The following is a 12,926-nucleotide window of genomic DNA, read 5'->3' as shown; positions in this document are numbered from 1 at the left end:
GGAACTCATCCCCGGGCGTTGCCGCGGCAGCGTTCGTATCATCGCGCCGGCGCCGGGGAACGGCAGTCAGTTGCAGTCGGCGGCCGGAGCGGTGCTGACGGCTGTTCTCCATCTGGAGAGGAGCGGGTAAGTGAGGGATGGGGAAAGCTGCCCCCTCTTCTGCCACAACATGAGGTGAGCAAGGCTTGCAGCCAGGACTCAGCAACCCCTTCCTCAGGCAGCATCAGCCCTGTTCAGACCATCCCATACACGCCATTAGCCGAGCCCTGTACCAGCCTGCTCTCAACCCTGCCACAACACACACCTAACACCCGAACCTTGACAGAGGTGAAAGAGGGGAAGCACGGCAGTCAGTGTCCTGCCTCTACGAAATGTTGTCAATGTACGCTCAAGAGGTCTGACGTAGAGGGCCATGCCCCCCGTGGTTAAATAGGGCAGCCAAAAATGAGCGCCACGTTAGGATCACACCTCAGATTACCAGGTTGCGGCTCCAAAAGATGCAGTTTCGTCTAGGAAATGTTTGTCTTCCTTCCTCCTTCTGCCTGTCACATCCTCAAACTCACCCATGAAACTATTAGCTAACAGCGTAGACAGCTCCTAACATTGCAACCCACAGAGATGTCGCTCAATCCCGACCCTTCTTCACTGATCGAACTGAAGGATTCACTTCCTTCGTAGCCCCACAGTCAACAGATGCAACTATTTCAGACAACTCCATGAGAATGAAAGACACCTTTTGTTGTTGTTAGTGATTTTCTTGGTGACCGTCGCCGAGTCCCAGGAGAGCCTGTTCCAGAGGAGGATTTCTTTCCTGTCTCCTTTCCCCTGCACAAGCAGCTGAGGATCAGGTAATGAGACAATGCACCCTGAGGCGCAGGTGGTTGTGAAGCTGGCAGGGAAGCAATGGTCTTTTCTGATGTCAGGTTGGGGATTACTAATGTTTTCTCCCAAGCGTGTGAGCAGTGCAGAGGAGCCCAAGTCACTCTGGAGGCCAAGCCCTGAATAGCACATGATAGGAATTGCTTGTGCTTTAACCTTGTCTGTGTATTTTATTTTTGATTCAGACCATCTCTGCCTGCCCTGGTGACTCCAGGCTGCCAAATCCTTCCTGCTCCAGGTCTCCCTATCCAGCCAGGACGGATGGCATCTGGCACCCCGCCAGCATAGAGGCAACAACAGTTGTTGGTTAAGGAGATATCGTGTTAGATATACTTAGGGTGCAAAACATGAGTACAGGCCTTGTCTGGAAAAAAGGAACTGGGTAAGAAAAGGTAGAGGGAGCGCGCCTTCTGAGAAGAGAGGCCAAGAGCAGCCATGAGGGGCAACGCGCCTGTACAACTTTATCCAGTTTTGCCACCGAGGGCTGTAAGGGGAAATCAGGGAGGGGCAGTTATGCCTGGGAGAGAGCAAGGGAAGGGGGAAGGGGGAGGGATGCAGGAGAAAGGGAAGTGTTTAATGTGTTTGTAGGGGAAGGGGCAGTGCACGACGGCATATTCCAACAAGTCTCCTAATACATGGCAGAGTCCCCTTCCAGGTACAAGACACATCCACCTAGCTGCATCTACTGAGGCGCCCAGCAGCTGCAGAGACTCCTGGGAGGCAGGACCCGTTGAGGCCAAGGACCACAGAAGAAGGCGAGGAACCCAGCCAGAGGGACTGCGAGACTCTACCTAGCAGTCCGCCAGCCCTCCAGGGCAAGTGAGTGGTCCGCAGCCTGTCCCAGCCGCCTTCCCATTTCTGGCCAGGGAGGAGCAGCTGTGGGCGGGAAACCATATGCCCAGAAGTGATGACATCTCCTCTGGGGCTCTCCAGCGCCATCATCAGTGTGTTTGCAAACATCCCCAAGGAGTGGATGTCCCAACACCTCCCTTGCCAGGGGCCATTCCCCCGGCCATGTGTCCCGGGGGGCCCAAATCTGTGGAGTTTCTGAGTGCTCCCAGCTCCCAGAAAAGGTGCCCTACTTCCCAGGATGTATCCTGAGTCCCAACGTTCAGTCCCCCTGACTTGAATGAGGAGAGCAGGCAAGGGCAGGAGGAGGGAGTTGTTAGTCCAAACTAACTGAAGGTCTCTGGTCCTGAGCCAACAGCTTGCAAAGCTCTGACAGCCAATAGCTGGCACCCAGTATTTAGGGGAAAGCATGGGATGTGGGGGAGTCACCCAGCTCGGGGAAGGGGCAGACAGACAAGTAGGGAGAGACAGCTTTGAACCCACTCTCCTGACTGTTCCTGTGTCAGGATGGAGAGACTGAGGCGGATCTTCAGAAAGAGGACGGCAAGGATGGCCCCAGGACAGGAGAAGGACAGGAAGAAGCCTGAGGAGGAGGAGCAGGGCGGCCACCACCAGGCAGAGGCTGCAAAAACGAAAGGCCGATGGTGGCACTGTCTCGTGGGCTGGAGAAGAAGGGCACCTCCAGCAGCCACGGAAGAGCAGGGAGAGGAGCCAGTCAGGCCCCGATGGAGGTGGCCCAGGATACAGCTGGGTAGGAAGGGCCCAGCACTGCCAGAGACCCAGGCACAGCCCCCGCGCAGCTCCAGCCCCAGCCCCAAACACAGCAGCCAGGACCCCAGCCCTGAAGCCCAGCCGAAGGCCACTCCACATGTGGCTTGGGAGGAGAAGCCAGGCTCCCCAGGGCAGGAGCTGCACAGGCCCTGCTTCAAGCTGGGCTCCAGCTCCTCCAGGGAGGACAGCGACAGCTCCCAGGAGGCTGTGGGCCTCCAGCAACATGCTGCCACCACCAGAGGTGAGGTGACACCCAGACGTCCTGTGCAAACAGGGCAGTGACCCCTGAGTGCAGTGAGTCGCTCTGTGATGGGGCCGGGGGATCCCAGGCAGAGCAACAGCCTGAGTGACAGGAGGCCTCGCACCCCCAGTGGGGGCCACAGACATGGTCCTGGGTGGGGAGCGGGAAGAGGGAGCCTTGTACGTGGGGGTCCCCGAATCTCCCAGAGGGGCAGGCACCTCCCTGGGGTGCTGGGACAGGCGGGGCCTGAGGCAGTGCATGGAGAGGGGCCATATAGCACTTGGGCAGCCACGGGGCCATTTCCTGGGCTGCAGGAACGTGGACACACCTCTCCTCTGCATTGCCCCTCTGTTTCCCCTCCGCAGCAGCAGGCATCACAGTCTCTCCCTCTCCCTGCAGATACAGTCCTGCCCTTCTACAAGGCAGAGGAAGAGCAGAGGGAGGACTTCACCTACCTGGAGGAAGCCGCCCTCTCAGTCATCCTACGGCACCTCCAGAGCACGGACCAGGTAGGAACATCCCAGAGCTGGACCAGCACCAGCACCAGCCCGTCCACTCTCCCACCATGTGGCCCTCTGGGGAGGAGGAACCGAGTGAGCCACAGCCTTTGATGGGCACGTGCAGCCCATGTGGGCTGGGACCCTCGTCGGATGTGCTTTTGTCCCAAACAACCTGGGGACCCCTCCCCACAGAGACCCCACCCCTGTGCCAGACCCCATTTGCCCATGAGGAGATGTGGATTGAGAACAGGGGATACCACCAGATCTGAGCCCCACGCTCCCCATGAGCCGGCCTTTTCCCATTGTAACTTACGGTGTATGCAGACTGTGAATGAGGGGCTCACTTTCCTCCGTGCCGTCCCCACGCTGTGCCTGGCTACAATGGAGAGGGGCGAGGACAGCCTGGAGCCGCCCTGCTGCAAAGCGGCACTTGTGGAGAGGATTGTGGTGAGTTCAAAAGAGCACTGGCTGCTTCGGGTCAGAAGTTAAGCAGCCAGGAGAGGATGTGTGAATGGGAGCTGGAGTGAAGAGGAGAGGGCAGGTGTTGCTAGGTGTGTGGATAGGGGGTAGAGAAGCGAGACATTGTGGGGTGAATGAGTACAGGGTGTTAGGGGAAAGAGAGGGCTGGAGGACAGGTGTGGGAGCGGGTGGGGAAACCGGGTGACCAACAGGGTGTTCATGAGCGTGTCGGAGGGAAGAGGAGAGCCGTGTTCAGTGAGGGCGGAGGAGAGAACTGGTAGGGGGGGCCCAGGTGGGCGGTGGCATCCAGGTGCCCCAGGAGCACTGTGAGGTCTCCTTCTCACGCTCCCCCATGCGTCTCTCAGGTGCTGATTGACAAGCTGTCCCAGTGTGAAGAAGAGCCCAGCACCATCCTTCCTTACAGCATGGCTGTTGTTTGCATCCTCAGGTACTTGGTCATTTGTCTAACTTCACTAACTGCAGCACTGCTCAGTATCCTCCTTGGCCCAACCCCACCTAAACTAGTTCCTCTGCTTTGCTGATGGGGTGGGAATGTGTCCTTTCCCCAGGTTGGGTACTGAGTTTCCCTGTAGTGATGACACAAGGGCCTTCAGCAAAGGGCCAGCCGTGCAGATACTGTAGGAGGGTCAAGGATCGGTGGGCAGGGCAGCAGAGGGGTCAGTGGGCCAACCCTGGGTAAATGGTGGCACACTTCAGCCTTCCTTGAGGTTTCAATTCATAGTATCGCCTCTGGGTGCCTATTTCCCTGTCGAGACCTGCCCACATCAGAGCCACTCCCAAGCCTACAGAGCTCCATCCAGACAGGCTCCTCTTTCCTGACAGCAAACTGAAGCCAGCCCTGGAGCCAGCCCTGGAATCGCGCCTCCTCTACACCACCCTCCACAAGACCTTCCTGATGGCCACAGGGCACAACAGCCAGCACATCCAGGTACCTCTTTCTCTCACCGCACAGTCCCACCAGCCATCCCCTGGCAGACATGGCACAGGACTTTCCAGCACTGACCCTCTTGGCTCTCTGCCCTCTTCCAGGGCATGCAGCGGATCAGCGTGGAGTACCTGGAGGCCACGCTGAGGTGCCTGCTGGCAACTGCCCCCAGCCTGGCCAGGCTGCAGTTCATCGGGCAGGTGAGCACCATGGGGAGAGGCTGGGTTTAGGACGGGGGCAGCTTCAATGGGCTGTGCACTGCAGGAGCCGGTCCTCAGAGAAGAATCCCTGGCTCCTTCCTTGAGACAGGAGTCTGGTGCGAGTTCACCATGCCGATCCCTCAGGGATTACCCACAGAGTGGAGGATGCCCCTTTGGATTTGGGCTTTGGAGCCTGGCACGGATACAGGATTTTTTCTCCTTCCTGTCATGCTGTCTATGTTCAGGGAGGAGAGGAGCAGCCCTGAGACAGAGTCTGGTCCCAGCTTTAAGAGATAAAAACCATCCCTGAGATGCAGAGGGAGGGGTCGGGGCTGGGAAAGGGTGTTTGGGGGCAGGGCCGTGCTGAGTGCAACAATCCCTTCTTACAGCGTTTGGCCCCCTGAGGCTGATGTTTTACCCTGGGCTTAAAGGAGCAGCACTCAGGAGGGAGCGGGGGTGGGGATCATTGGTACAACAGAAGCACGTGTCCACTGCCATGAACTTCTTCCACCCACAGCACTTGACCTTGTGGCTCCAGGTGGAAGATGAGAGGGACAGAGCCACGGCCATGAAGATCACCACCAGCCTGCTCTGCTTTGCAGTCTCCCTCCTCCCACAGTTTGAGGTAAATGAGCCTTGTGTCAGGTGCTGACTTTAGGCAGAGGCAGGGCTGGTGAAAAAGCCTGTGGGATAGCAGTGGCAGCGGTAAGTGCGGGATAGGAGAGAGGATCCCTGCATGGCAGAGTGAGGGTTGGGAACTGGCTGTGCTTGATTCAAGGGCTTGTGCTCCTGGCTAAGAGCCCGTCTCAGGAGAGGGCAGCAGCTGCCATAGAGTGCTCCAGGCAGATTCATGCCTGTCTCAGGAGCCCTGCTGCTCCTCCTGGAGCAACAAATGCAGGGAGTCCTCAGGGGGGCCCGCTGCTAGACCCTTGGCTCCCTGCTGTATGGCAGGCAGAGGGATTTCGTTCTCAGGCTTCAGGAGATGCACACGGCCCAGAGAGCCTGAGGGGATTGCCGGTCAGACCTAGATGGACTCCCCTGTCCTCTGCCTTTCCTTAGGACTCGCCCAAGGTGCCCCTGGTGGGTGACCTGGTGGCCCTGCTGGGTCTGTGCATCAGCGACCCAGTGGAGGAGATCAGCCGCCAGGCCAAGGAGGGCCTCTCCCACCTCTACAAGATCTTGCTGCATCAGAAGGGTATGGAAACCTTGAGTCCAGCTGTGGGAATCACCTAAGAAAATCAGCCTGTCCAGGGTCTGCAAGCTGGGAAGGTGACATAGCGGGGAGTTGACAGAGGTGTGAAGGCAAAGTGGCCTCAGGGAGGGCAACAGAAGTAGCCTAGAGCTCAGGGGAGGGACTGTAGGGTGTTACGTAACCCTTGGGCTACAGCCTACCTTCAGTGAGATCGGGAGGTTCCCCTCTTAGACATCATCTGTACCATGGCACCAGTCCCAGGGTCTGCAGATCAGAGCGCTCACATGTTTTCAGTTCTGAAGTCAGAACAGCAGCTCTGACCAGCCTCTCTCTGTCCTAGGGCAAGACATCCAAGAGGCACAGGAGCTGTGGCCAATCAGCCAGCACCAGCCCCGCCGAATCCTTCTCTACATCGATCTGGCCACAATGGGAGAGGTAAGGATGCTCTGCCCATTCTGTACACCAGCTCGGGGGGTGGGGCTGCTTCCCTGGAATAGCTGCCTCCTGCCTTCAGGAGGAAGGCTGTACCTTCAGCCCACAGCACCCTCCATCAGGCTTAGAGTGAGGGACAAGGGTGCATGGTTGTAGGCCCGAGTCCTAGCAGTGTCCACGGTTTGTATGTCTTGCATGGTGTCACACTGATGTGGCCCAAGGACAATCCCCTGACTTCCCGCAGGATCCCACTGTCCCTCCCTGACTGACACTGGAGGTCCTGAGCTGGGCAGCCCTGACCTGTGGTTGGCAGGTGGCCAGCACACACCCGCCATTGCTCCAACAGATCCTTGCAGAAAGTCCCATTTTGTGCAGAAGCGCAGACATGCTGTGCTCTTCTCTTCACAGTTAAAGAGCAGAACCACCCTCCCCTTGGGTTTCAGTAGGGAACACTGTGAGCTCCCATCCCAGGCTACTTGACAGCCCTGTGTGAAAGGCAGGGAGAAGGCCAGGGCAGGAGAGGGGAACAAGACCTGAGTCCTCCTCTCCTTATCTGGACTTTGCATCAGCTGAAGGATTTGAAAGGCTGTCAAGCAGAGTGACCTGCCATGGCTCCAGCCGGGCTCTCCCTCTCCACACAGCCCATCAGAAGGGCAACGCATTCCAGTTCCTTGACAGGGAATCTGGCTCTGGGATGCGCCAATGCCTTGTGTCCTGTGGGTTTCAGGCGTTCAGGAAGATCCTCTCCGAAGACCAGAGGAGAGCGTTTGCACAGAGGGCGCTGCTGGGGATCCACCACATCACGCTGCACGTGAGCCAGGCCGGGGTGGTTCTGCTCTATGCCATCCTGGGACAAGCTGGCCACCTGACGGGGGCAGAGGTGAGCAGCATGGTTGGATTCAGGAAATGAGTGGCACGACACACTCTCTCACTTGTAGCCAAGGAGAGGGTGATTTCTGGGTAGGGAAGCTAAAGACGGTGTGTGTTTGGTAGGGGACAACGCGTCTGGTAGACATGGCTTTGGGCTGGTTTGGGATTGTGCTGGCTCCAGTGTCATTACCTGACTGTCCCTGGTGGCCCTGGAGTCCCTGACTGGTTTGTGTACCCTTGCAGGAGAAGGAAATTCCCGTCAGGGTACTGAGGAAGCTCCTGATCCTGAAATGCTTCCATCAGCTGCCCAAAGAGCTGCAGAGGCACAGTCATCTGGAGAGTGCCTCAAGGATCCCCTCCTCTCCGCAGCAGCCCCATCCATCCTGATGCAAGCGAAGGCTGGGTGTGAGGCCACGGATGCCAACTGCGAGGCATGGGACACGGTGTAGGGGAGGTCGGAGCCGTGTATATAAGCCCTAGGTATCAGCGTGTGGCAGGGCACTGCTAGTGCCTGCCACTTTAAGGGCTGGGTTAGGCATCTAGCAAGTGCCTGATGGCAGCAGTCATTTTGACAACTTTGTATATAAAGGCTGCAGTCTGCTGCTGCCAGCGGAGGCAGAAACATCGCCTCGCTGAGCTGCAGCAGGAACAACCAGGCGGTAAGGGAAAGAGCTTATGGGGATGGCTAGGAGGCTCTTGGTCCTGGGCACGACCGAAAACTGCACCCTGCCGGGAATGGGTGGCCTGGTGGGGCTCCTAGTGGCGTGGGAGCCCCCAGGAAATGGCAGGCCAGTTACCACCCCGGTGAAAGGCGGGTCGGGGCGCCTTAATAACCCCAGCTCCCACAACCAGGTGGGTAACCCCATAGTAGGCCTGAGATGGCGGACCCCTGTGAGAGAGCGGACTAGATGCTCACAACCCTGACTTGAGGCACCCTCAACTGGTCAGTGCTGGGGCCAGGACCAGAAGGGTCAAAAGGGCCAGGGGCCCACTGTGAGGGACGCCCAGAGCCAAGGGCCTGGGGTTTCTAACTGGCCTTGGAGGGGAGGCCAGGGCCTGTGTGGCCAAAGGTCCCGGGGTGTGGGGCACACCTGAGAGGGGGAAGAGTGCAGGGAGGTAGACAGCCCAGAATGAGGGCTGAGTAGGCCGCCTGATTGGAAGGAGCCAGTTGGAGTCCAGACTGGAGGATTATGGGGCCCAGGATGGGGCCAAAGATGCTAAGAACTGGGATGCCAGCTGTGAGACATGAGCTGCAGCATAGGGGAGGATTTGGAGCTGCAGATAACATCCTCTGGAATCGGGGCCAGAGATGGACAGCCTCCCGCTTAATTAAGACCATCTTTTTGTATCACCAAGGTGTGGCAGGAAAGAGAGGCGGGCACTTAGCCCAGAAATAGGTGGGCAGGAAGGGCCTCCTGTTACACAGTGCAAGTAAGTGGGCAGCTTCCTGCCATGTTCTCATCTTTCACCTGTATCATCAAGGTTGTGGCAGGTGAGGGAGGCGGGCAGTTAGCCCTAAGACAAGTGGGTGGGTCAACGATTTGACCGGCCCCAGGATGCCCACATGTTATAAGTGCACAGGAGGATTATGGTTCAATCAGACTGGCCAGCAGCACTGGCCTTGCTCAAGGCCTCTTGGTTGGGACACCCCTCTGAATTTGGTTGGTGTTTGCGAGAGACGCACTGAAATTAGATTAAGGGTTCAAAAACATAAAAGGGATTGCTTTAGGACTAAGAGGAACATGAGAATAAAGAGTATAAAGGGTGATAATGACAAGGCAGGTAAACAATGGGAAGCACACACAATAATACCGATGCAGTACTTTACTAAATATCACAATCAACTGGAAGACCCAGTTAAAACAACAGGAAAATGGCAAATGGGATCAAGGAAACAGACAGTTAAGAATGGGGCAGAAATTTATGGCAATCCAGAGGATGAAACCAGGCTGTCAATCCAAGGAGGTTCAAATAGGTTGGAAGGCAGGAAGGTCACCTGGGACTGGGTTGTTCAGTCTTACTGCCTCTCCCCGTCCATGGGGAGCACAGAAAATTATACTCGCCAGTCTCACAGAATCAGAGGCAGCCAGGCACAGCTCTCCCGCAAACGCACCCTCTCACCATACAGAAACTGTGCATACACGCCAACACTTGACCCGCACTCTCACATTCATCCTTCCCTTGAACGCTACGAGCGCCCAAACAGTGGGTCTTTATTAACTCCAATCATAGTACTTTTGCCAATCAAGCCAAGGTAAAAGCTGTCAATCACTTTCAATCACACTTTCCTGCCAGACACTCTGACCCATCTGCGCATACCCAGGCTTTCCTTTTGTAATGATAAGATGACTTTCCCTGTTATAACAATGAAATGAAACCAAAAAAAACCTCCGGGATAATATGAACTAATAAATAAAGTACAATAAAAAAGCCATATGAAAGCAAGACAAAAATAGATAATGAAGCGTACAGGCTATAAATTTAGTAGAGACTTGAGGAAGGGGAGAGCTTCACATTATATACAACTAACAGACATACATCTAGCTTTTCAGGGATACCAAACCACAAAAGAAATCAACTGAAAAACTTAAGAGAAGATTCATATTGCACCCTATTTCTTCATGCTGAGCCCAGTTATGTCTATTTGCATATGTCATCTTTTCCATTTACGCAACATGCAGAAGTTCTTTAACCCTTCCGAGAATGCAGGTACACTGGGAGTTTACCATTTGCTTGAAACAATCCTTTTTCTGCAAACAAACAATCCTTTCCACAAATATCTTATGAGATGTAAACAGAAGATCATCCCCTTGTTTTAACTCATGGCATTTTCCAGGAAGTGCCGTGAGTTACAACAATCTCCTAGACCCAACAGAAGTCCCGAGGTTGGAGAAGCCAGCTGTTGTTTAGGCTGGTTGCAAGCATTCATCCGCTCTTCCGTCACAACGCGACTCCCCCATTTCCAGACCTGGCATGGTTTTCTTAATGGGAGCGGGGAAAGGGAGCAGAAGATCATTTGGGGGTTTCCCAGCCAGTGCTGGAGGCTGGGGGGTTGGAATGGAGCCCCCACACCTCAGGGGGGCTCCGACCCACCTGCCCCATCCTCTAGCATCGCCTGAAAACCCCCCGTACCAAACTCCCTCTGTTCCATTTCCCCCTCCCCTTCTGAAAACAGCAGCAGGGCTGGGAGGCAGCGCAGACAAAAGTTACGGAGGGCGCTCCGTTCTGGAGTGTCTCCATCTGAACCCTTATACAACGAAGGTTCTGATTTTCACGGGATCAGGCCCTTTGAAAGCGCTCTGCAGCTGTGCGCTTCTGCTTGGTCATGGCTGTAGAGCACTTCCAGGGGCCCAGTTCAGGCAAGAATTGTCACTTCTGTCTGTGCCTTAAGGCAATGAATTAAACGTTTTACAAAGGGGTTTCCAGATACTATCCCAGGCTGTGGACAGAGGTTGCTTTTTTTGCCATTTAAAGTCCTTTATTGCTGTCATTTAACAGAAGCGCGTGACTTTACCGCACTTTAAAAATAGCTACTGAATTTGGAACCCTGTATTATACGGTAGTTTAACAAGCTACCGCACTTTAAATAACTTTTGTACGCTGATGTCAAATATTTGACCAGCAGAAAAGCTCCAGGAGGGTGCGGAGCACCCCCTACCTGCAAATGTGGAAAGTGCAGAGAGGATCAGACGATCCCCGCAGCAAACACTGCCCGTCTGTCATGTTTAAGGGTGCTGTAACTCTAGAGTGCTATAAAAATGCGCGAAATTACAGTGTTGTAAAATGTGCACAGACCACTTTTGTACGCACCCTCATTTCTCAATTGCTAACAGTATCTCTCAATCCTGCCTCCATTTACCTTTAATGATAACATTTGCTGGATATTATACTATGTTAAACTTTATTATTATTGTATGCATTACCAACAAAGTGAGAACTATCCTTAGAAGATAACACATACACAATTGGAAAGGGATGAGACAAACAGGGATCCTGGTTTTCCCTGAAAAGAAACATTCAAATTCCCTGATAAACACGCCCCCGCTCCCACCTCCCACAGCATGATTAAAATGTAAGGCCCTGCCACAACTTTCCCTGCCCCCAGTCCTGCTGGTGTCCCTCACCCCCATCCAAAGCCCCTGACCCCCAGCCCTAATGGAGGGGGCCACCAGCTGCCAGAGGTCCTGCGCAAGGGACCTTGGTTCATAGCCCCCTGCCCCAACAGAAGGCAGCGGCTGCTGCAGTAGAGCAGAGCCCAGCTCCCCCCCTGCTGCCTGCCTACTGCAGGCTCTGGCAGGTGGGTGGGCAGATCCCCACCCCTGTCTGTGCGCACTCCTGGGTGGATGCGGTATGCCAGTAAAGAGGGAAATCCGCTTTATACTCTGTCTTCGCATGGGAAATGGAAAACTCAGATCCCTTGTAATAAATTACTCCATATATTCCTACATGTCTTATTCACCTGAGCACATAGTTTTTGTAGAATCTCTCCTCTTTGTTATGTACCTGAAACATATCACACATAGAAGCATAAGATGCAAGGCTACCATCCTTAATGATAGATTTTACTGTATCTATATCCCGTTTTTTCCAGTTATCTGAGGCCATTTGTAGACTGCTCAGCATATATGCTTAAAGACACAGGATGCCTATACATGTGCTTGGCGGCGGGCAGTCAGGGGGCGTTTTAATTAGAGCGGTTCCTGGAGAGCCGCTATATTAAAACACTTTGCAGTCGTGTGCACTGAGGCTCTGTGGGTTTAGAAACGGCCACAGGATGCTTTATCCAAATCTCATTCAATGAGGGGCCTCATTTTTAAATCTGTGCAGGCTGATACAGGTGATGGTGAGGCCACACTGTAGCATTCTCATTACAATGCAAACCAGCACATTTATAGGCACCAAACTGACTCGAAGAGAGCTGAGAGGTGAGATAATTAATTTCCTAGATTTTTCAAAAGAATTAGGATATCATCTGCATGTAAAAGCATTTGATCCCCTCAGTGCAAGTTGATTGCCTAATAGCTGCTGCCAGAGGCTCCAATGCTACACTGAGTAAGAGTGGAGAAATAGGCCATCCCTGACGCATCCCTTCTTCCAAGCAGAGGGAAGGTGCTATCACACCATTCGGGGATCCTGCTGGGAGGGAGCTGTGGCTAAAATTGATATCCAGTTTATGGATTTCTCACCAAAACCAAATTTTTGTAAATTTAAGAGCAGATATTTGCAATCAATCTTGTCAAATGCTTTTTCAGCGTGTAGTGAGAGAACAGCTGCTGGTGAGTCAGGCAGCTGCATAAACTATCCAAGGCCAAAGTACCCTTTATAAAACCTACCTGAACAGCATGTATCAAGAATGGAATCGCCTTACTACGTCTTAGAGCTCATCATTTTGTGAGAAACTGGTTATCAACATTCAGTAATGAGATTGGGCGGTAGGCTCCACATGTTAAGTCTTCCTTTCACTTCTTGAGTAGAAAAATAGATAAAGCTGTTCTTGCTTCTCCAGACAGAATTCCATTTTCAACTATTTTCTACTATTTTCTTGTACACAGCATTGTACACAGCTTATAATAAATGTTGCCAGACT

The 12,926-nt window shown here is 54.0% G+C and overlaps 1 protein-coding gene across 2 annotated transcripts; it reads left to right on the top strand.

Annotated features, from left to right (window-relative positions):
* LOC132248624 (uncharacterized) lies at positions 1-10,354 on the top strand. Of its 2 annotated transcripts, XM_059722318.1 has the most exons (13): positions 1-126; positions 750-1,698; positions 2,235-2,740; positions 3,140-3,249; positions 3,565-3,687; positions 4,065-4,147; positions 4,543-4,648; positions 4,750-4,845; positions 5,363-5,470; positions 5,905-6,040; positions 6,378-6,472; positions 7,197-7,349; positions 7,583-10,354. In XM_059722318.1, the coding sequence occupies exons 3-13, from the start codon at positions 2,236-2,238 to the stop codon at positions 7,724-7,726; spliced, it is 1,659 nt and encodes a 552-aa protein (XP_059578301.1). In that variant the 5' UTR covers positions 1-126; positions 750-1,698; position 2,235; the 3' UTR covers positions 7,727-10,354. The 2 variants fall into 2 exon arrangements, with proteins under 2 accessions (XP_059578301.1, XP_059578303.1); XM_059722320.1 differs by having other exon boundaries at positions 1-1,698.
* The last annotated feature ends 2,572 nt before the right edge of the window (positions 10,355-12,926 follow it).

The sequence above is a fragment of the Alligator mississippiensis genome, chromosome 1, assembly GCF_030867095.1.
Source record: "Alligator mississippiensis isolate rAllMis1 chromosome 1, rAllMis1, whole genome shotgun sequence".
Taxonomy (NCBI): Eukaryota; Metazoa; Chordata; order Crocodylia; family Alligatoridae; genus Alligator; species Alligator mississippiensis.
Note: the sequence above shows the minus strand (reverse complement) of the source record. Positions and strands in the feature narration are given on the sequence as shown.

Bases quoted from the DNA above. Each gene is read 5' to 3' on its own strand.
- LOC132248624 (XM_059722318.1), top strand. From the start codon at position 2,236: ATGGAGAGACTGAGGCGGATCTTCAGAAAGAGGACGGCAAGGATGGCC. The intron at 2,741-3,139 runs GTGAGGTGACAC...CTCTCCCTGCAG, and splicing joins ACATGCTGCCACCACCAGAG to ATACAGTCCTGCCCTTCTAC. The intron at 6,041-6,377 runs GTATGGAAACCT...TCTCTGTCCTAG, and splicing joins GATCTTGCTGCATCAGAAGG to GGCAAGACATCCAAGAGGCA.